This window comes from Epargyreus clarus, unplaced genomic scaffold (assembly GCF_041222505.1).
Source record: "Epargyreus clarus isolate Ecla_fem2 unplaced genomic scaffold, WU_Ecla_fem_2.2 ptg000011l, whole genome shotgun sequence".
Taxonomy (NCBI): Eukaryota; Metazoa; Arthropoda; class Insecta; order Lepidoptera; family Hesperiidae; genus Epargyreus; species Epargyreus clarus.
In genome coordinates, this window is record NW_027332219.1 from 6,723,122 (window position 1) to 6,746,673 (window position 23,552).

General features: G+C 36.4%; 1 protein-coding gene across 1 annotated transcript; it reads left to right on the plus strand.

The window, feature by feature from the left end:
• The first annotated feature begins 758 nt into the window (after nt 1-758).
• Nucleotides 759-21,560, plus strand: LOC140745761 (uncharacterized). Its single transcript, XM_073077656.1, has 5 exons — nt 759-785; nt 3,226-3,378; nt 15,391-15,486; nt 17,615-17,749; nt 18,228-21,560. The coding sequence occupies exons 1-5, from the start codon at nt 759-761 to the stop codon at nt 21,486-21,488; spliced, it is 3,672 nt and encodes a 1,223-aa protein (XP_072933757.1). The 3' UTR covers nt 21,489-21,560.
• Nucleotides 21,561-23,552: the final 1,992 nt, after the last annotated feature.

Here is a 23,552-nt window from a genome sequence, read left to right on the forward strand (position 1 = left end):
CGCTGCAACCCATAGATGTTATTACCATGCCTTTATTAGCTTGGGTTGTATGTATGTATGTAACGAAATCTTTGAACTCAATTTTTACCTACTTTGAAGGGTCCGATTAATTTAAAATTTTGAACAATTATCAAGACGCGATGACAATACACGATTTTAATAATTTTATCCCATTCTTCTCATCAGGATCGTCAGGAATGAGGATTAACGATTTTCCTTGTGCGATTTTAGCGTGGTTTTTAGTTTTTAAACTATAATTTATTTTTACAATATAAGAGTAGCAGTCTAGCCAGACCAGTCCACGTGATAGTACTCGTAAGTGGCTACTGCCGCCCATGAACATCTGTAATCAACTCCAGATAAGATTGGATTTCTACCTGAGGGCGGCCACAGATACCCTACCACTGAGGGCCAAGCTGGAATGCCTCGGAAAAGTATGTCTCCCTTACCACACTCGTCAAACTATAACACAGCAGCGCTAAATATTTCTATTATTAGGCAGAAATAGGTGTGGCGGTGGTAACTTTGGAGTCGAACCATACAGGGCTCTACCACCTTAAAACCGTTCAGGCTAACAGAGCTTCCATACAAGATTTGTATTACTTATTATATTCTTTTTTTCAGATATCTAACAAAGGATAGCAGTACAAACGCTGGCTACATAAAACATGGTAAGGAACAATTTATAAAAGTCGAATAATCTTAGATTTCAAACTTTAAATATTATCTTCGTAAACTCTCCCTAATTAATGACGAAGATGATCGAAACATATAGAGACGGGACCGTTATGCTCTGTTAAGTCTGAAAAGGGCGTAGTACACCAAGTTGATATTCTTCGGAGGGGTAGATTTACACACCCTAGAAAATAAGCTCTAAACTTTTTACATACATATCTTTTTTTTTCAATATTCATTTTTTATTATTTACAATTTTCTATATATAATATATCTATCTATTTACAAACTTAAAATCTATATACAATATACACAAAAAATATAATTTAAACAAAAAAGAAATATTAAAACTTAAATAATTAAATATAAAACAATGAGTCCAAATCACTGCCTCCCGGTAGAGTCCCAAGAATGCTGGCTGCGTTGCCGCGTTGTATGGCCAAACTTATTCTTTGGCCAAAGTACGCACCAGCTCTTGGGTCTCCAGAAACGTCAACCAGACGCGACGACATACATATCTACATACATACCTTATTGATAATATATTTATTATTTTTTTGAACACGCACTTAATACAAAAATATAGTTCAAAAAACTAAAAAACACGCTTTTATAAAAAACAACTAAAAAGCTTTCGGTATTCTATTTCATTCTTTCATACATGCAGGGTAAGATAAGGATGTATGTTGATCTCTTTCTACTGAAACACGTACTCACTGACAAACATACAAGTGAAGCTAATATAAAGCGTGTAAAAATAGTTCCGGGAATCGAACCCTAAACCATTAGAAACCAAAATTCAAAGCCACTTGCTATCGATAAAATTATTCTGTAATTGGCATAAAACTACTAAAGCCGCTTCATAAAGTTTATTAACTAAGTTAAGCAATTATATTACTTACGAACATCAATAAATTTTCCCTTTACAGTATAACAGGGAAAGTACATCGTTAGTTAGTATTAGATAAATCTAGACTAGAACAGACAAGTATGTAAATCTTAATGAAGAGTTATGTCTTCAGTTCTCTATCTATTAAATGCTTAAGTAAATATTCCTATAGTTTTGTAACTTAATGAAAAGCAAAACTAGATGTTTAATTAAATAATGTTTCAGAAGTCCTCAGTTTTAGGGTTCCGTACCCAAATAGTAAAAACCTAGAAAATGGACCCTATTACTAAAACTCCGCTGTCTGTCCGTCACAGGGTTCTATCTCCGGAACCGTAATAATACTTGCAATTTTTACAGAGTATGTTTATAGGTGGCCGCTATAACAACAAATACTAAAAATTAAAAAAAGTTGAAAATATGTGGGGTCGCTTTGCAAGAGACCGCTACTTCTCGACGTTTTTAGCTTTATCTATTGATAGTTCAAATTTTCGCAATGTATTTAAATAAACGCTTTCTACACTCGCAGCCCAACACTAGGATTCCCTGTGTCGTGGGTGCCATGGACACACACATAGACAAATACACAAACACCCAGACCCAAAAACAGAAATCTAAATTCATTTATATATTAGTCTGGCCGGAATCGAACCCGGGACCCTTTGCGCGTCAGGCCGGTATGGTGGCCGCCCCGCCACGCGGGTCGTCAACAGTGGCTGCTGTAATAACAAATACTAAATAATAAAAAACATGAAAATGATGGTGGTACGGAACCCGAGTGCGAGTTCGACTTGCACTTGGCACTGCGGAGGGTAATGTTTGACGCGCGTATATACTCGTATGTAGGTACGAGTATGTAATATGTATGTATGTCTCATTCTTATACTACAATATTAAAATTAGTAAATAGCATATTATTCAAAGCAGGTATGGAATCCTTACTAATATTATAAATCCGAAAGTAACTCTATCTGTCTGTCTGTCTGGTTGGGAACTAGGGATGGCGAGCTAAGATCGATTAATCGGAGAATCGATCTTTTGGACCCAGAACATCGATTATTTTAATGGATATTAGTAAGGATTGAATCGTAAACTACCTTATTAGTTTACGATTTAAAGTTAAGGTACAAATTTTTAGTTTTATGTATGTTAGTATGTTATATTATTTTCTTAAACGCGGGCGAAGCCGCGGACAAAAACTAGTAGTGGTTATAAGTCGGTCTCCAAGTCTGGCGGTGTGCGGTACAAAACCACGGATTTTTCAAAATTATGCACGCAATATAAAAATTATCATTTGCTTTAACGGTAAAAAGCATCTCGAGGAAACCTGTACGTACGAAGAGAGTTCTTTTAATTAGTCATAGATTAGTAAAGATACTTCGCCGCCTTGAAACTGAATGAAGCCACAAACAGCTTATTAGTAAGTTCTTTTTTTTAATTCTTGACAAATAAAAACATTTTTAGAGAAAATTTACGAATAAATAACTAATACTGCGTAATTTACATAATAAATAAATAATTATTTCAAATATTTTAGGGACATTTTAGCACGGAGACATGGCAAAACTTTTTCACACAACTATTTCAATTCTCAAAACTGGGTACATTTTCTTGTTAGGAGTGAGTAATCTTTACTAATCTATGTAATTAGTGTAACACACAAGTGTGTGAAGTTAACTAATCCGCGCTTGGCCAACGCGGTGAACTATGACCTAAACAAAAAGATCTATGTTAACTATTATTTTTATTTTCAGTTAACAAAAGTATGGGTGGTGTTCAGCGTCACGTGCAGTGTATGGGCGCAACACACACACACGGTAAGTGCATTACTAAATTTAAGACGAAATGAAAAATTTTACTAAAGAGATACAATTATCGATTCTTATTTATAAAATCATTTTTACCGACCAAATCGAAATTTGACAATTTCTACTAATGCACATTATTAATAATCAATCTATCAAGTTTACCTGCCAAAGAACGAAATTTGACAATCTCTAGTATGAAGAAATTTTCAAAATCGATCTGTTGAAAACAATAATAAAATAATAGATTTAGGCAGAAATTGCCAAACACCAATCTTTGCCAAGCAAAACAAGAGATCGATTATTAATAACGAGCATTACATACGCAAAATACAAACTAAATTAAACGTACTACCAATATCACAACGCAATTGTCGCGACATTTCTAATACATTACAGCGATTCTAGAAATCGCAAGTTCCGCGTACGCGCAAAAACAGATGACAAAGCGTTACGCTTACACTTGTCGATAACCACAAGCGATGTACGATAAGCTATGGGGCCTGTTAAGTAGTTATAATCCATTTTAACCACAGATTTTAACCAAAATTACCCTACAAAAGTCTTAACATTTGATAGGCAATTGTAAAACTACTCCTGATTTTTCAAAGTTATGTGCGTATTAGAAATTAATTATCACTTGCTAAACGGTAAAGGAAAACATCCTGAGGAGACCTGCATACCTGAGAGATTAAAAAAAAACCTCAAAGGTATGTGAAGTCTACCAATACGCACTTGGCCAGCGCGGTGGACTATGGCCTAATCCTTCTTATTCTGAGAGTAGACCCGTGCCAAGCAGTGGGACAGTAATGGGTTGTTGATGATGATGATGAATTGTAAAACTTCATTTAATTGCTAACAGGTGCTAATGATATGGAATTGAACTTTATTATCAGCTATATCAGCTATATATATATTTTATTTCGGTGTACCCTGAAAATCAGCGCCTTGGTTACACTACCATGGCATGGGCTGAGGGTAGTCCGTTTTACGGTGTATTATGTCGCAGCGCGGTACCCTCCTTATTTTTTAATATTGTAAGAACTCGTTTTTTTTTTTATGTTTATGTTTTGTTTTGATTCTTGTTTTTTTAGTCATGTGTGTGCTGCTATGTACTCCGCGAATAAAAATTTATTATTATTATTATTACTATATATTTTGTATAATATTCTCGAATAATTGTATTGATCATTCTTCTTCTAGACCTCTTGATGGATTAAAATTAAGTTTTATATAAAGGTTTTTAATGGCACACAAATTTCGCCTAAATACCTATATTTTTTACATAAGTAGGTATTGCTTCATATTTGTTAACTAAGTTACCTTGTCATGCTAAGTCTCTTTGTACTCGCTAGCGTATCCTCGCAAGCGGTGATGAAAGTCCTCAACGGATACGCATCAGTGACATAATTTCAAAATCGAATAAACATTGCACTTAGTTTCTATGTGTTGTTTGGAATGAACAAATCCTATGTGGAAAGGTGGTAGAACCAGTATATTTCAACTATTTCTAGCGTGTAGTAGCGTTCTGAAGGTGGTAGAAACCTTTGTGGTTCGACTCCGGCGGCACCACCGCCACACCTATTCCACACATAACAGCAGTGTTAAACGCTGCTGTGTTCTGGTTCGAAGGGTGTGATTATGGAAACATATTTTTCCGAAGCGTTCCAGCTAAGTCCTGATAGCGGCGCAACTGTGGCCGTCCTCTAGTAGGAAAGAAATGCTATCTAGGGTTGATTACAGATGTCCATGGGCGGCAGAAGCCACTCACCATTAGGTGGACTGCATGCTCGTCTGCTACTCCTACTATAAAAAAGGTCTCGGTCTATAACTGGACACCACAGACCGTTTAGTTAAAACAAACGGTAATCCCACACGCAATAGTTATTTGTTATTCAGACTCCATTGTTACGTGAAACAATAGGAAATGATCAATTCTACTTTCTATTGAAAGAAATTGATAGTCCAGCTAAATATTCATACGTATTGTATTGTCTATCGGGATTAATTAATCTTTCCACATATATTTTAAAGTGCTTCTAATTTCGTTATAACACTCTAGTCGGCATCATTTTTATATTGCATACGAGTATGAAGTCCAGATGGAAAGTCACTACCATACGGCCTATAGACATCTTTGCAAAGCAGCGATAGCCTAGTGGTTAAGAAACTCGGCCTCTCGATCGAGGGGTCCGAGGTTCAACCAGTCACACACCTCTGATTTTTCAAAGTTATGTGTGTATTAGAATTTGAAGGAAAACATCGTGAGGAAACCTGCATACCTGAGAGATTTATCAAAAAAAAATCTCGAAGGTATGTGAAGTCTACCAATAGTGACCAATACGCACTTGGACAGCGCGGTGGACTATGGCCTAATCCTTCTCATTCTGAGAGGAGACCCGTGCCCAGCAGTAGAACAGTAATGGGTTGATGATGATATGGACTAAATTTGTGTACCTACCATAAGAACTAATTTGGAACGCTTACCCAGCAAGTCGACAAGCAGCACAACAGCTCTTAACTCAGTAAACGAATAACAGATGAACATAAATAAAAATATATATGTAACACTAGCTGATCCGGCAAACGTTGTGTTGCATTATAAATAAAAAAAATGTTATGGGTGAACAACCCTTATCACTTAGGGGTATGAAAAATAGAGCATCCGATTCTCAGACCTACTAAATATGCATATAAAATTTGGTGAAAATCGGTAAAGCCGTTTCGGAGGAGTACGGCAACTAACATTGTGATTGTGACACGTGAATTTTATATATAAGATTATGCGCGCAACTACATTCACAATTAAAAAATATGTGTTACAAAGACTAGCTCAACATCGTTCCGTGGCTAAGAGATACTTTCGATTTTATTCTCAAATACATTAAAGGGAGAAATATTTATTAAGTAGGTACCCTATAAAGTTCACCGGACATGGCTGTTTCGGTGAGTATCTGAACAGAATACAGAGGGAGGAGACGGCCCAGTGCCATCATTGCGGGCACCACGAGGATTCCGCACAGCACACGTTGCAGTACTGCCCAGCGTGGGAGTCTCAGCGGCGGATCCTCGTGTCAAAAGTGGGGTCGGACCTGTCTCGTCAGCGGCCATTGTTGGGGCGATGGTTCAGCGCAGCGAAGCCTGGGAAGGCATGATCACCTTCTGCGACATAGTAATGTCCGCAAAGGAAGACGCCGAGCGAGCTAGGGAGCGCGCTGAACCCGCTCGGAGGAGCGGAGGAGCGGTGTCCCTGTAGTTCCGGGACCAGAATAGGGCTACGGTATGTGTGGTCGCATACCGTCGTGCACATCAGACTGAGTGGCGAGCATTACTCTCGCCTGGGCGGAGCCCGACGGGGCAACGCGCTAAGAGGACTCCGGTTGCGTTCCTTTGGAGATCCCGGAGCCCTCTACGCAGCGCCGAGGACGGCCACCGGGGGGGTTTTAGTGCGGTAAGAATCCCACATAACCCCGTGTCGCTCCCACGGCATAAAAAAAAAAGGTACACTATAAAGTACTTGTCTCGACGACCCGCCTGGCGGAGCGACCACTATACCGATCGACGCGCAAAGGGTCCCGGGTTCGATCCCCGGCCAAACAGATATCTAAATGATGAATTTAGATTTCTGTTTCTGGGTCTGGGTGTTTGTGTATTTGTTTGTGTGTGTCCATGGCACCCACGACACAGGGAATCCTAGTGTGGGGCTGTGTAGAAAGTGTGTTTAGTGTTACCGCACCCTCCAAACCAGAACACAGCAGCGCTTAACACTGCTGTTATTAGACAGAAATAGGTGTGGTGGTGCCTCCCGAGTCAAACCACAATGTTTTTTACTTCCAACTTAATAATAAAGAAATCATATAAAAAGCTGGAAATCTGTGCCTCTAAAACGATAACTCACCTATGTATCTGTATGTATATGTTTGTGTGTAGGGACAGTCAGAGGCAACTGATATGAGAGAACCACTTTCGTTGAGCCCGCCACGCGACTTTTACTTCGACTTCACATATGGCTTACGAACAGGTCGCCCTGCCTATGATGTGTGCTTCCTTGCTACTCAGAGTTAGTAAAGAATAGACTCTTAATTTATATTTTGTGATGAATTAAAATTGATCACTCCGTCTGTAATTGTAAATTAATTGTGGTTACTTACATACAAGAGGCTGATTATGAAGGGCAGAAGAAGCTTTTGTGATCTGACTCCGCTGCCATTGCCACACTATTTTTGCTTTTTTTGAATGTTTGTTGTTTCCGCGCAAATGTGAATGGACCTGAACTATTTTTTATTTGTTTATCTGTTACGCGGTTATTTAGTCTGTGGTGGTTTTTCTTATTATTTGGACCATAGTGCCGTGAATAGTCTGTGCAATCGTATCTATGTCCCTTTGTCTATATTGTCTATTCTTATTAACTTCCGCCCGATGAAAGGGTTCAGTTGAAGCAAGTTGAAGTAACGACCATCTCTAAAATACTCTAAATTTTTGAGTGGCACCTGTATATACCCCATAGATATAACATTTGTAGTGTTATAACAGAATACAGTAGTATTCTAGTTTAAATTGTGTGGTAGGGGAGATACATTTACATATGATATTGCAACTTAGTTCTTATGGTCAGTGACGCATTTGTGATCAACCTGAAATAGGAAAGATTTATAAAAATAAAAAAAACATAATAAATAAAAAAAAATTGAATGAAAAGGAAAATTTACCTCAAAAATGTTAACAATGTCTATTTGCAATTTAAATAAATAAATGAATAAAGTTAGCGTTCGTTGCTTTGAATGACATCTATTGAAAATATATAAGGAATATAAAGAATTATAGAAAGTAAGTTTTCAATTAGCAGTCTATGTTTTACCTCGTCCATGTTGCTACACATACGTGTGATATGAGGAATGCCAATCGGTGCCTTCAATTTGTAATAGAGCTTATAAATCCATAGGATAGATAAAATCACTTAATTAAGTTACTCTAAAGTAATTAAACATCAGTTAATATTGAACGTGATAATTACTGATCATTTATAATGTCCAGTAATGTAAAATTGGTAGACTTTTTTTTATAATATAGTAGTAGCAGAGCACGCTGTCCACCTGATGGTAAATGGCTACTGCCGCCCGTTGACATCTGTAATCAACCCCAGATAGGATTAGATATCCTACCTGAGGTCGGCCACAGATGCGCCGCTACCCCTGAGGACTAAACTGGAAACTGAAAATTATGTCCCCCTTTAAACCAGAGCACAGCAGCAATTCACACTGTTGTTATTAGGTAAAAATAGATGTGACAGTGGTGCCGGACTCGAACTACAGAGGGTTCTTCAAACATCTAAAGTTGGTTACAGATGTCCATAAGCGGCAGGAACACTTACCATCAGATGGACTGACTCACTCAAAAAGCAGTGATAGCCTAATGGTTAAGAAACTCGGACTCTCGAACGAAGGGTCCGAGGATCAAATCCCAGGCACGCACCTCTGTTTTTTCAAAGTTATGTGCATATTATAAACAAATTATCACTTGCTTAAAACGGTGAAGGAAAACATCGTGAGGAAACCAGCATACCTGAGATTAATATAAAAACTCAAAGGTATGTGAAGTCTACCAATATGCACTTGGCCAGCGCGGTGGACTATGGCCTAATCCTTCTCATTCTCATTCTGAGAGACCCGTGCCCAGCAGTGGGACAGTAATGGATTGATGACGGACTGACTCATTTGCACTACAAAATACAAATCTTACGTAAGATTTGTAACTCATAAGTAAAAGTTCACTTGTAACTGTATAACTATTCATAATTTTAACTGCGGAAATAACTGTTAGCGGTTAAAACAATAAAAGTGATAAATGATCTCATTTAGTTGCGTTGATAGATCGTCTGTGGTAACGTGTTACGTGAACCTACTGTAGGTTCTTTGCGCATGCGCATATGTTTGGAATATGAGAAAATGGTTGCAAGTAATAATAATAATATAATAATAATAAATTTTTATTTCATAAAGCATTACAAAGGTATATTTGGATGTTCTCGAGGTAATCTTTATATAATAGTAATTTATTTTACAAAATTAAGTATCGTCAGCTGCCTAAACTGGGTTAAAAAAACCTGTAATATAGGCAACTGAACTCTCCCTAAGGTGTGTCCGAGTTACTATATAATCTGATTTATTGGAATTTATATAAACTTATACATAGCAATATTACTTCTGATTTTTAACATAATTCGATTATTTAATTTATAAAATAGTTTAAATTATTAATTAATTAAGTTATGAAATTAAATATGTATCTACTATAGTTTAGCCAACTGCAACTTTGTGTGTGTGTGTGTGTGTGTGTGTGTGTGTGTGTGAGTTGTGTGTATTGTGTGTGTAGTGTGTACGTGTTTGTGAGGGTGTGTCAGTGTGATTGTGTGTGTGTGTATGTTAGTGAGAGAGTGTGCATTTAATGTATTTGAGGGGATTTAAAGAGGTCAATTGACCACTGAGAGAAGCCTTTCAGTTTCATCATAGTTATAATTGCTAAGAATGTGTGTCAACGCTTTTTTTAAATCGTATGAATTTAAGTTTTTAATATTACAGATTTTCAAGATTTTATTGTAGACAAAATTTCCTAGATAATGAGGAAACCTCTTCGCAAATGATGTTCTAACTTTATTTATAATAAGTGCTTTCTCGACCCTGCGTTTAGTTGATATTATTTTTTTTAGTATTCTCCAAGGGAAGCCATTTGTGCTGATTTAACATTAATTTCAATATAAACAGTTTTCGTATCGACAGTACGCCACACTCCTTGTATAGTGATATAGTTGGGTATCTAAATGGTAGGAAATTGCTAACTTTCAGTATCGCTCGTTGAACTCGTTCTAATGGTAATAAATGCGTTTTTGCAGCCCCACCCCAAGTATCGATGCAATAAGTAAGTATTGATTGACATAGTGCGAAATAAATTGATTTTAGAATATTTTTGTCAACTACCTGTCTAATATTCCTAAAAAGAGGAATTAGCCTACGACATCTGTTTGAGACTGTTCTAATGTGCTCTTTAAATTTAAGTTGAGAGTCTAAGATGACTCCCAAATATTTAGCCGTCTTAACTGTTTCTAGTCTGTAACAGTTACAATTATTATCATAACACTGCGGTTTATTCACTTCAGTGTGCTTTATTATGCTATATGTTTTATATTTAGGGGGTTGTAAATGGCTTAAGATTGAAAATGGAATAACTTTTGTTTTTGTAGCATTTAAACTAAGCAAATTGTTTTTTAACCATTGTGTAACGGTGTTGAATCCATTTTGAGCAGTAGAATAGACTTCCTCCCAACTTTCACCATAGAATACGAGTGCCGTATCGTCTGCAAAAGTAACAATTTTACCATTTTTTAAGTTTAGTTTACATAAATCATTTATATATAGCAGAAAGAGGGTTGGGCCTAATATACTTCCCTGGGGAACACCATAATTAACAGTTTCAGGGTCACTTGTAACATTTCCCACTTGAACACATTGTGTACGATTTGTTAAACGGTGACGGTTTGTGTGTAAGAAAATTATTATATCTGTCAATAAATAAAGCAAATATATTCAATACGTTTCATAACTACCAAACATCGTCATTTTACTTCATACTACAAATAAATTTAGATCTTTGAAAAGGTTGGATAGGTTGAATATTGATAACTGATTATTTAGTACTGATATCATAGTTTTGATGAAATTTAGTAAACCGGTATGTTATACATAGTTAACCGGTTAACATTAACCGGTATGTTATACATACCGGTTAATGTAAAACCTCGTTTTTTGACGTTCATCATCATCAACCCATTACTGTCCCACTGCTGCGCGCCGGTCTCCTCTCAGAATGAGAAAGATTAGGCCATAGTCCACCGCGCTGGCCAAGTGCGAATTGGTAGACTTTACATACCTTTGAAATCTTTTTTTTTGTTTTTAAGAATTCTTAGGTGTGCAGGTTGCCTCTCGATGATTTCTTTCGCTGCTTAAGCAAGTGATCATTAATTTCTAATACGCACATAACTTTGAAAAATCAGAGGTGCGTGCCTGGGATTTGAACCTCAGACCCCTCGATCAAAAGGCCGCGTTTCTTGGTTAAAAAAATGTCTGACCTGACACGTTCAATCTTCAGATATAAATACGCCAAATTAAAAATATCTCATAAATTTAAATTAAAACTAAAAAATGAATTATAATATCTACTTAAAATTCGAGAAAAAATGAATTATTGCGTAATTGTTAAATTATTGAAATTGAGAGTAGAGATTATTTAATTACAATAAGAAGTTATTAAATTAAAATTTGAATATATTTAAAATAAAACGAAGAAACTTGCAGAAGATTTAACCCTTCCTGTATGTGACTATTTGTGATTTAACTCACTTTGGGAGTCGAAGATTCAAAATATCTTACAAGTACATATTCGAAATAATGAACATATAAGAATAAATAAGTTTTAATGTTTAGAAAACGTTAGTAAATCTGCAGTGTATGTCGATTTCTGTGAGGAGACACGTGCCCAGCAATGGGCCAATAATTAATTAATAACTACAATGGGTTCCAGGTTTGCTCCCCGGTCAGGCAGATGAATTTAGATATCTGTCGAACAGGGAATCGAATCCGGAATCATTTCCGCGTCATAACGGGTGATGATCGCTCCACCGTGGTGGTCATCAATAAATTTAGATTTCTGTTCTAGGTCTAGATGCTTGCATCATCTTTGCATGTGACATTCCGCGCGCGCGAAACTGCTAGTCCGCTCTGAATATAGAAGCGAGCCGCGTCGCAATATCAAATTGCAGATCTTAGCGGGACGAAGACAGCGCGGCCCCCCGGCACCCTCCGCTGCCCGCTCTCGCCCACGGGGACATAGCTGCGTTAGTGTGCCCTATATGCTAAATAAACCTGCGCGCAACTTCAGAGCGGACTAGCAGTTTGGCGCGGACTATAACTAAAATTTCGTTAAGTTTCTAGTAACTTTAACTAGCTTCCGCTAACCCTTCTCGGTATCCATTATAGGAAATAGTACTTTCACCATCGGAATTCGCTTTGAGCTTTTAGTTATAGCTTACGCAATCTGTTATTATCTCCGTACATAACGTTAGTAATTTTGTCAATTTGTTATACACATAACCTTAACGTATTGGCTTCCGTTACTAAGTGTTACAGGAGGGTAATGTTTTTCAAATTCTATGTCTCATTTAGCACGCCGCGCATCCTGAACGGTTTTCGGATTTTAACATATGAAATGTCGTTTGATTTGTCTAAATTATGGAAGTAATTTGTAATCATACTCTCCTTATCTATAAGATACTAACGAGCATGCAGTCCTTTTGATGGTAAGTGGTAAGCTACCTGACATCAACACCACTATTGTTGGAGTCTAACTTGAGGTTGATATATGCATCGCTGAGGCTTAAAAATTAAATTGCAAATATTATTGATTGATTGATTGATTATTGATTGATTATTGATTGATTGATTTGATTTGATTTGATTTGAAATTGGAAAACCGTCTTACACGTCTCCCTTATCATTTATCGCCTCCAAAGCCTTTGACCACCATGCCGGTCAACGCGCAGAGGGTCCCGGGTTCCATTCCCGGCTAGACATATTTCTAAATGAGGAATTTAGACTTCTGTTTTGGGTCTGGGTGTTTGTGTATTTGTCTATGTGTGTGTCCATAGCACGATACAGGGAATCCTAGTGTGAGTGTAGAAAGTGCTTTTTTTTTAAAGTAGTACACAGTGGTGCTTAACAATAATTAAAGTACAAAAATAATGAAAGTAGAAAAATACTTTACTTTATATGAATAAAAAAAATTAAGTCTAATTAGAGTCGAACTCCGGAATTTCAGTGTGGGGGAACGAGATTTATCCTACTGGATGATTACTCAATCGTTATCATTTTGGAAAAGTCCCATCAAGATGTGTTCAGACATTTGGAAAATAAAAAAATACGTTTTTAAACTTTATTGTAATGTAACATAGGCTGAAACAGATCGCGAAATAATTAACATAACTTGGCCGAGAATCGAACCCTGCACCTATGCACTGCGCACTACACTGCGCTACAAAACTCATCTATATTGTCTACCAACACAAAATTACATAAGTTAAAAGCGAACCACTAAAAGTAAAAGTTTAGGTGATTGTCATTTAAAATGGCATTATTATCGACATAATCTTAGCGATAAAACCTGTATTTATTGTAACATAATCATAGAATACGAATATAATGCAATTTAGATTAACATTTTAGAAATGTTAATAATAAATGTGGTTCGAATGCGGCGGCACCACCCCGACATCTTTTTTTGCCTTATAACAGCAGTGTTAAGCGCTGCCGTGTTCTGGTTTGAACAGTAAGGGAGACATACTTTTCCGAGGCGTTCCAGCTTAGTCCTCAGGGGTACCGGCGCATCTGTGTAGCAATAACTAATTCTATCTGGGGTAGATTACAGATGTCCATAAGCGGCAGTAGCCACTTATCATCAGATGGACTGCATTGTATTCTGTGCCTCCTATATTATAAAAAATAACATGTACGCTAAACACATTGCATCACCGCGACAAATTGGTCAAAGGCAATTAAACTGAGCATGCCGTGACATAACCGTGAAAGTAAGAGTTTAATTGCGGTAATTTGTTATATTAATGGCTGGGCGGCTCATTGAATATCAGTAAGGAATTAAGATAATTTCATATTAATTTATGACGTTTAAGTAGCGAAGTAGCGTAGCGAAGCATTTGTACATTTTACATAGACGGGTTCTACGTGAACCGCGGACGTGTGATACTAGCGTACCCGTGGTCCTGACAAAACGTCTAGAGGAACACCGTGGGGTTTTGGCCTGTAGGAATCCATATCCTCTCCGCTGCGCCCATAGATGAGAGGTTATGAAGGGTTTCCCCACGTAAAGAAAAGGTGTTCTACTTGAAGCTGATCACATATGCGTTACCCCTCCTAGATACTAAGATAGTCGTCTCATAAGTAAGTCAAGTCTCATAAGTAAGTCAAGCTCAAATTTGAACGTAGTAGAACCCGTTCGACTACGGCGGCACTACCGCCACACTTATTTCTGCCTTAACAGCAGTGTTAAGCGCTGCTGTGTTCTGGTTTGAAGGGTGTGGTAAAGGAGATATACTTTTCCGCGGCGTTTCAGCTTAGTCCTCAGGGGTAGCGGCACATCTGTGGCTGACCTCCACTTCAAATATCTGATCCTATCTGGAGTCGATAACAGATGTCCATGGGCGGCAGTATCCACTTACCATCAGGTGGACAGCATGCTCGTCTGCTACTCCATATTATATAAAAAGAGAAAAAGAAGTCAGCCAGTAACCACACCCTTCTACCCAAACGTAGAACTGCTTCACACTAGAATAGATGAAGAGGTACCTCCCGGTCAAACCATACTGGTTTTACCTTACAATAACACCATAACAAGAATACGTTACATTTCGTATGAATCCGTAATGAAAGTAAGTCAACATTATTAACTTTGTTTTTACTATCTAGATGGCGATAGAGTGTGACTTGTATCTATAATCTAAGTTTTAATTTAATTATGTGTGAAGTAAATTTTATTTTATCTTAATAGTAGTAAACACTTATAATATTTTATACTTTATCATAATGTTAATCATAACTGTTTTGAAATTATTTGCGTGTAGTACCCTATATAATGGTATATTCGGTAACAAATAATATTTTTGGCAAACCGTGTGACGAAGCGGTCACCATACCGTTTTGACGCGCAAAGAGTTCCTGGTTCGATCGGCCAGGCAGATATTTGAATGATGAACGGGTGTTTGGGTTCGGTTGTGTTCGATTCATCTTTGTGTGTGACCATTGCGCCCACGATACAGGGAATCCTACTATGTGGATCTAAGTGTAAAAAGCGTATCTTATTTAGTTACCTGGTAAAGAACGTTTCGTTAACTGAAGTAATATTCTTAACTTAATATTTTTTAATAACTTTTTATAAGATTTATTTTATTTTATGTGTTTTCAGAAAATCAAGCAAGGTGGCGCTACTTTTGAGTGGGGGTGGCAGCTGACCCCGGGCGACCCCTCTACCGTCGGACATTACTATGTTAAATTACCAGAAGTACGTATCATATTAGTTTCATAGATTCGTAAAGATTACTCACTGCTAACAAGAAAATGTACCCAGTTTTGAGAATTGAAATAGTTGCGTAAAACAGTTTTGCCACGTCTCCGTGCTAAAATGTCCCTAAAATATTTGAAATAATTATTTATTTATTACGTAAATTACGCAGTATTACTTATTTATTCATAAATTTTCTCTAAAAATGTTTTTATTTGTCAAGAATTCAAAAAAAGAACTTACTAATAAGCCGTTTGTGGCTTCAATTTCAAGGCGGCGAAGTATCTTTACTAATCTATGATTAGTTTTTACACAACTGCGGAAGATAATGATTTCTGAATATAAGTATATGTATGTGTATTGTGTATGTATCGTTCTTTGCACATCCTGCAGCACAAACGGATTTTAACATATGATGTGTAATTGGACTAATCTAAAATGTAGGAGTGGCATATCGATACCTTAATTCGCAACTCAGCCAACTCCACTTTTTGTCAAAATGGTTTTATTTAATTCTTTTTATTTCGTTCAACGCCATTTACTATAAAAAATAAATAAAAAAAAAACATTTTGAGGAAAAGTGGAGTTGGCTGATTTGCGAATTAAGGTATCGAATATGCTATTTTTTAAGCAGTCGATGATCGATCGAGTCGATTTTATTTTTACGCATATCGTGAGTACCCGCTACATAATAAAATAGCTAGCCGCATAGATGTTGGTAATATAAAATATCATTGGCTAGCCGGTATTTTGGTAATAAAGAATAAAACGGAAGCATCGTATAATATACTCAACACTGAACACACGGCATCATAAATAGTTCTTCATAACGTCAAGACAGCTATCTTTGCTACTGAATAAATGATTTCCTCACGCGAGTCATAAATTAATTAGCTGTTTTTAATTAGCGGGTTATTGGTCATTGAAAAACGTAACTATTTTAATATCGTGACCAAATGCGAACGGCACATACGAGTATGTATTAAGTACGTACAATTGCTGAGGACTGTGTTGAAATAGGTAGGTACTTACCATAGCACAGCTAATTTTAGATGTTTCCTAGGAAACTCGGTCGGCGACTATGGTTAAAACGAAAACTTACCTAACTAAAAAAAATCAAAGCACTAACTGAACTCACACGGACCTCCAACTTATTTTTTTTTCTTAGTAGGTATTTGTTAAATTTTTCAATAGTTAGTACGAAGATGTCGATAAATGCCAATTTCGTCTTTGGGTACCTTTACCCTTTAGCTAATGACTTTTTAGTAGATATCTAATACGCTATATTTCTTGTGCGGAAGCGGAAGCTTTGTGATAGGAGTTTATTTTTAACTTTGACTAACTTATAAATACTTTGCCGTCAACATAGATTAGTAAAGATTACTCACTCCTAACAAGAAAATGTACGCAGTTTCAGATAATTGAAATAGTTGCGTAAAAAAGTTTTGCCACGTCTCCGTGCTAAAATGTCCCTAAAATATTTGAAACACTTTTTTATTTATTATGTAAATTACGCAGTATTAGTTATTTGTTCGTAAATTTTCTCTAAAAATGTTTTTATTTGTCAAGAATTAAAAAAAAGAACTTACTATAATAAGCCATTTGCGGCTTTATTCAATTTCAAGGCGGCGAAGTATCTTTACTAATCTATGGCCGTCAAGTTCAAATATTTTTCTAAAATTTGTATTTGTGGCAATTGTCGACGAAAAAAAAAATGCCGTATTTTTCTTTGCCTTGCCAACACCGACAGGATTTATCGCGATCAATATAGTCAATCGAAACTTTTTATACCTTTTAACCACGTGGCAGAGCGGTAACCATACCTGCCTGACGCGCAGACGGTTCCGGTTTCGATCCCCGGTCAGACTAAGTCACAGTAAAAAATATTTTATTCAAAGTAGATTCTTTACAGAACGTCAATATATTATCTACCGCCACTTCGCAAGATGTTTCGTTACGGAGAAGAAGCTGGCAGATAACTAAATAATAAATTTAGATTTCAGTTCTGGGTCTGGGTGTTTGTGTCTTCGTCTTTGTGTGTGTCCATGGCACAGGGAATACTATTGCGGGACTGTCAGTTTAGAAAGCATATTTTTATGTTTTAAACTAAACAAATAATATATTACAGGCAGAACAACAAGTCCGATACTCAGCTGATCGCAGCGGCTACCACGGAGCGCTGCAGGTCAACACCAATGACAACCGCCACTCCCACTCAGCTAACTTCGCGTTGGGACAACGAGCTATTGAGCTGAACTCTCAGGTCTGTTTTATTTTAATGCTACGAGTAGAATACAGGCCTAGGCGGTGTATCATATATAGTTGGTATTTTAGCACCATTTGTCGGGTGAGGCTTTTAAAATTCTTGTAACATGATTAGTAAGAAATGTTTTAAGTTAAGTAGAACATACAGTTTTGTTACTTTAAACTACATATATAATTAAAAACATTAAAAATAATATTCAAATGTTTGAAGGACAATTAAATAATTTTCTATTTCTGGTATAGGTATAAAAAATATCTATTCTATAACTATTCTTAAACGCTGCAATGTAGCAAGCGTGATTCTGATTGTTACGAATTGACCAATATCAAGTTTTAATCACATTGCAGCGAATAAAATTCTAAAATTGATGATTTACGAGAAAATATAGTTGATGAAGATGTGGATGATATTTTATTTTGCCTATAATCGTGTAACTACCATATAAGTATTTAACGATGTTCTTTAATGTTTGCAGGTTCCACCCCAATACCAGAACACGCAAGTCAACGAAACCCAAATTCAACCGAACTCAAATCTAGACCAGGGCAACTCCGCCCAGTCGCCAGTCGAAATATTTCTTCTACAGCAACAATTCTCTTCGCCATCCGACCAAAATCAACAACCTCCCGCGAACCTGATCCAGTACAGTTCTATACCCAACTTCTACTACAACGATAATGCCACACCACATCACGTTAAAACGAATCACGCAAACCACAAGAAAAATAAACAAAACTTGGAAAGTAACGACCATCGAGATAAAGTAAGCTCGACGCCTCTTCACCACCGAGAGGCTACGACAGAGCGCCACGAAAGTGTACTAACCCCACCAGCAGTCCAAGTGTTCAAACACCACAATTGCCACAACGATAACTCTGCTTCAGAAAATGCACCGAGAGAACGCGTCAGTGACATGAAAAAGACGAATTTATTCGCAGAACTACCGTCGTATGAAGTACGTAATATCAATGGGAACTTCGGAGCGAAGGATACAAGCAGACGACCGTTAACTTACCGAGGAGCAGTCAATTTTAAAGTCGAGTCACCAAGAAATAACGCTAGGAGTGAAAGGTATTATTACACCACTAACGCACCTTTCACTACTCCGAATTTAATCAATGAGGATCAAGGAATATCTAGGCTGGTAGCGTCAACACAGGATTTAATATCAAATGAAGATTTGTTAAGAATTAATCACGCCGCTGAAAAATCTCCCGCACTTCACAATGATGATATAATTAAACCAAGACCGAGGTACAATACTAGACCCCAACAGAATTTCTATGATCCCAAACAAGACACGCAAGCAAGTACACCAAGGAGCAGAATCCTAGTAAAGGCTAAAGTAGGAAATATCGTTAACAGTGAAGTAGAACATACAGATAACAATTATGGAAAAGAACAAAATGTTCAAAGCAATCCTAATGAATACAGATTCATCTCACCTATAGTTGTACAAGAACCAAGTTACGGCACTTATAAGGAACAAATTGTAAACAATTTGGTTTCTACAATGGTCCCATACATAGACAATGGTTATGAGATCGTCGGCGTCAGAAATAGTTTGGATGAAAATATTACAGACCCCGATTTTAGAAACAATAATAATGAATTTGTTGAGGTTACACCCAGGCCTGTAGGCCAGAAATACTTAGCGCCAATCACGGTAGCTTTAAGACTATATAATGCTAATAACAGCGATTTAAATTCTGTTGGAGACGCAGAAACTTCTGACAGTGAGTTAGTATCAGATACTGTACAAAGCCCGAAAAGAGAAAGAACTATTGTCGAAATACAAAAATCTATTCCGTTAGAAATAACTCATATAAATGACGTTGAAGTGCATGAGTACTTAGATGAAGGCAGAAGTAATAATAACAATAATAATCCATTCGATTTAGCGAAATCTTTGTATAGCAAGTATATGCAAGCTTTGGAATCTTCCAAGAGAATACAAGAGAATATGAGCGAAATATTGTACAAATACGGAACAATGAAAAGTTATGAAGGTAACAACGAAGAATCCAATGACGGGCAGGATTCAAAAGATACTTTAGAGTCCAGCGAGAATAGACAAAGCGAGACGATAGTAGACGTGAAGCCAAGTGACGAGAATTCTAGCAATGACAGGAAAGAATTTGTAAATTATTTCAACGCATACGGTTCAGAAAATCAACAGCTAATCCAGCCTATTATAATAGAAAAAGAAGTTCCAATAACTAAATTCGTCGATCGATACATCGAAAAGCAAGTGCCATACCCCGAACCAGTGGAAGTCGTGAAGCAGGTGCCAGTAGATAGGCCAGTGCCTATTCCAGTGCCGTACGAGAAAATCGTCGAAAAGCCCTTCGAAGTTACTCGTTTCGTCGACAAGCCGTTTCCTGTGGAGGTTCCACAACCCTACCCTTACCCAGTGGAAGTAAAAGTACCGTATCCAATCGAGCACAGGATATATGTGGACAGACCAGTGCACATACCGTATCCAGTAGAAAAGGTGGTGGAGAAACAAGTACTTCAGACTGTACCAGTGCCAACGCCGGTCGCTGTCCCTTTTGGTATACATGTACCAGTAGAACATAAGGTTTTGTACCCAGTGAGAGTCGAGACCCCGGTAGCGGTGCCCGTTACAGTCGAAAAACATATACCGGTAGAAAAAGTCGTTCACAAGGAAGTCCCAGTTCCCTACCCAGTAGAAAAGCAAGTGCCTTATCCAGTACCGTACGAAACTAAAGTAGCTGTACCCTATCCAGTGGAAAGACGGATACCGGTCCCAGTAGAGAAAATTGTGGAAAAACCAGTGACGGTAACAAAAGTAGTCGATAGGCCAGTGCATATCAAAGTGCCTGTCCCCCAACCGTATCCTGTTGCTGTGCATGTCCCAAGGCCTTATCCAGTAGATAGAATCGTTGAAAAGAAGGTTCCGTACCCAGTAGACCGGATAGTGGAAAGAAAAGTCCCCGTACAAGTACCCTATCCCGTTCAGACTGTAGTCGAAAAAATCGTGGAAAAACCAGTCGTTGTTACTAAGTACGTCGATAAACCGTATCCAGTTGAAAAGAAAGTTCCTTATCCCGTAGAAAAGATTGTTGAAAAGAAGGTTCCCTATCCCGTTCAAGTGCCAGTTGAGGTTAAAGTACCGTATCCCGTTGAAAAGATCATTGAGAAACACGTGCCATATCCCGTAGAAAAATCAACAGTCAAACCCTATTATAATTATGGCAATCAAGGAACAAGCCAATCACAGAATATTGCGCAATATTTGAAGTATACACAAGATGCACAGAAGCAAGCAGCAGCCATGAGCATCCAAGATCAGATTCAGAAGAATCTAGCACAACAAAAGGCTTACGCAGCGCAATTCTATCAATATTTAAAGGATAAACAGAAAGTAGGCCCAATTCTGACAACACAGTGGGGAAATCAGTTCGCGACATCATATCAATACCTGAATAATTCCTACGACAAAAACGACGATCAGAAAAAGGCACAAACCTTGGGCAACTACGTAAATTACGTGAATTCGCAAAATTACTACGGACCGCCTCCATTAGATAATTACAACGATTTGTGGGAGAAGAACAAGAATTATCTCGTCGAATTAAAACTTAGAAGGACAGATAGGATGCCAAAAGTGGCGAATTTGCGAATAGAATACGGCGGTTTTAAACCACCGCTAATTCCGAGCACCGAAGTTGATTTGGACGGCTTGCCCGTTGATAAGGAAGGCCAATCATAATACAAATAAGGTAGAAACAATCTTACTGCTAATTATTTGCAGAACGCTTGACGATTTGACAGTGGTTACAAATCAAATCAAATCAAATCAAAATTTTTTATTCAAAATAGGTTCTTTACAGATCACTTTTTGAATGTCAAAGCAACTACCACCACTTCACAAGGTGTTTCGTTATGGAGAAGAAGCGGCGAACACGTACAAGTACAACAGTGACTCCTTATAAGACTTGCCAAGCCAATCAATGTGCCTGAATTGACGTAAACTGCAGTCGAAAATCCAAATATATTTATTTAACCCAGTTCTATCATCTACTTATTATTTAAGTGTACATTTGGGAAATGTTACAAACCTAAATTATATCATAATTTCAGTTGATTATTATTTGTAACGGAACACAAAAAAAAGCTTTTATTTATAACATCTTTCGGCAAAATGTATTTAAAAAGTCTGCGTTTTCCATGACTATTGAATTCCAAAAAACTTCTTTAATGAACCTGATTTTCTTTTATTTGTTATAGAATTCTTAAATGTTTATCTTTTAACCTTAGTTATTTGTATTTCCTCCTGTAAATGTTCATAATAATATGAGTCTTGTTTGTAATATTTGTAATTAATTATTATTCTAAGAAAATAACTTTATATCAGTATTTAATAGTACATAAATAATAGAAGAAATAATAAACGTTTTTATAGTTTTTGTTTATTTCATATAAGAGACAATGTAATGTATGCTATATTTTTTATAAGTAGTCTGTAGTCACAAATAATTTTAATATTTTATTATAGTTATTTTAAATGATATGTAATCATTATTAATATGTTTGTAGAATGATGTTGTAGTCATATAGATTGAGAGCTTGTTAACTTATTTTAAATTTTAAGATTAGATTATCTGTATGTAAAATCTTAGAATATAGCTAATAAATAGGAAAATAAATAAGAATGAGAAATATTTCATACTCAAAAAAATTGTCTTTACAATGAACTTTAGCATAACTTTTCAAAATATATATCCCTTAATATTCACATGATGATTTTGCACATTTTTGATTTTCTTAACTAACATGAACAAAAACATTCTCGAAAAGAAATTTAGAATGTCATATGCTCGACTCTAGAATGTTAGCTTTAAAACAATTCGAGATTATGTATAAGACTTTATATGTAAATTGTCTTGATACGAAATATTCTGTTCAATAAATATCATAAACATTATTTTCACTTTTATTTATCTCTCATATTACTCAAAGTAAATTTTAGAAACATGTCTTTACATCTTTCTAAAATTTACTTTGAGTATATATATATCTTTATATATATTAGCAAATTATAATACTATATTATTTATCGCAACTTTCTCATCGTCCTTTGTAACTAATAGGTAAAATGAATGTTCACGTAAGATTTTCTGATATATTAAAATCATACTAAAAAAAGCATTCCAAATTGATCGAGGGTCCGTAAATCTGTGATGGAATTCGGTAGGATTTTGTAACGAAGAGGATAACAAAGGTCCTACTGACTATCCATCCATATTTAAGTTAAAAACCTGACATGAGGTTTATGAAATATAATAAATTAATGATAATTAATATTTTGTTACCTAGGGAACGTCAATCAATGCGTTATATACTCAATTCAAATACTGTTGTTATCCGCAGTTTCAATCGCTATATCTATTTCAAGTAAATGACAATACTATAGTTAAACAAAATTGCAATAAGTGCACAAAGCTATGGAAACTAAGAAATTAATGACATATTAAAGATTTTTTAGTGAAATTGGGGATGGAAAATAAAAAATAAAATACATCATTGGAATTAAAAATAAAATTTATTTCCAGTTGAATATCTCACAAACGAACCACGTCAACCTCACAGGCTACGGCCGACTATAGTAAAACAAAGCTCACATATATATAAATATATAACTACAGTATGTAAACATGTGTCCCGGCGTTGTTTGTCGCGATATCTTCCAATTTTATAAAATAACCACATAATTTTTTTTTTTTAAATACATATTATATTTACTACTTTTTATCCATGATTTAAAATAATTGTG

Bases quoted from the DNA above. Each gene is read 5' to 3' on its own strand.
- LOC140745761 (XM_073077656.1), top strand. From the start codon at position 759: ATGATCGAAACATATAGAGACGGGACC. The intron at 3,379-15,390 runs GTAAGTGCATTA...ATGTGTTTTCAG, and splicing joins GGGCGCAACACACACACACG to AAAATCAAGCAAGGTGGCGC. The intron at 15,487-17,614 runs GTACGTATCATA...AATATATTACAG, and splicing joins ACTATGTTAAATTACCAGAA to GCAGAACAACAAGTCCGATA.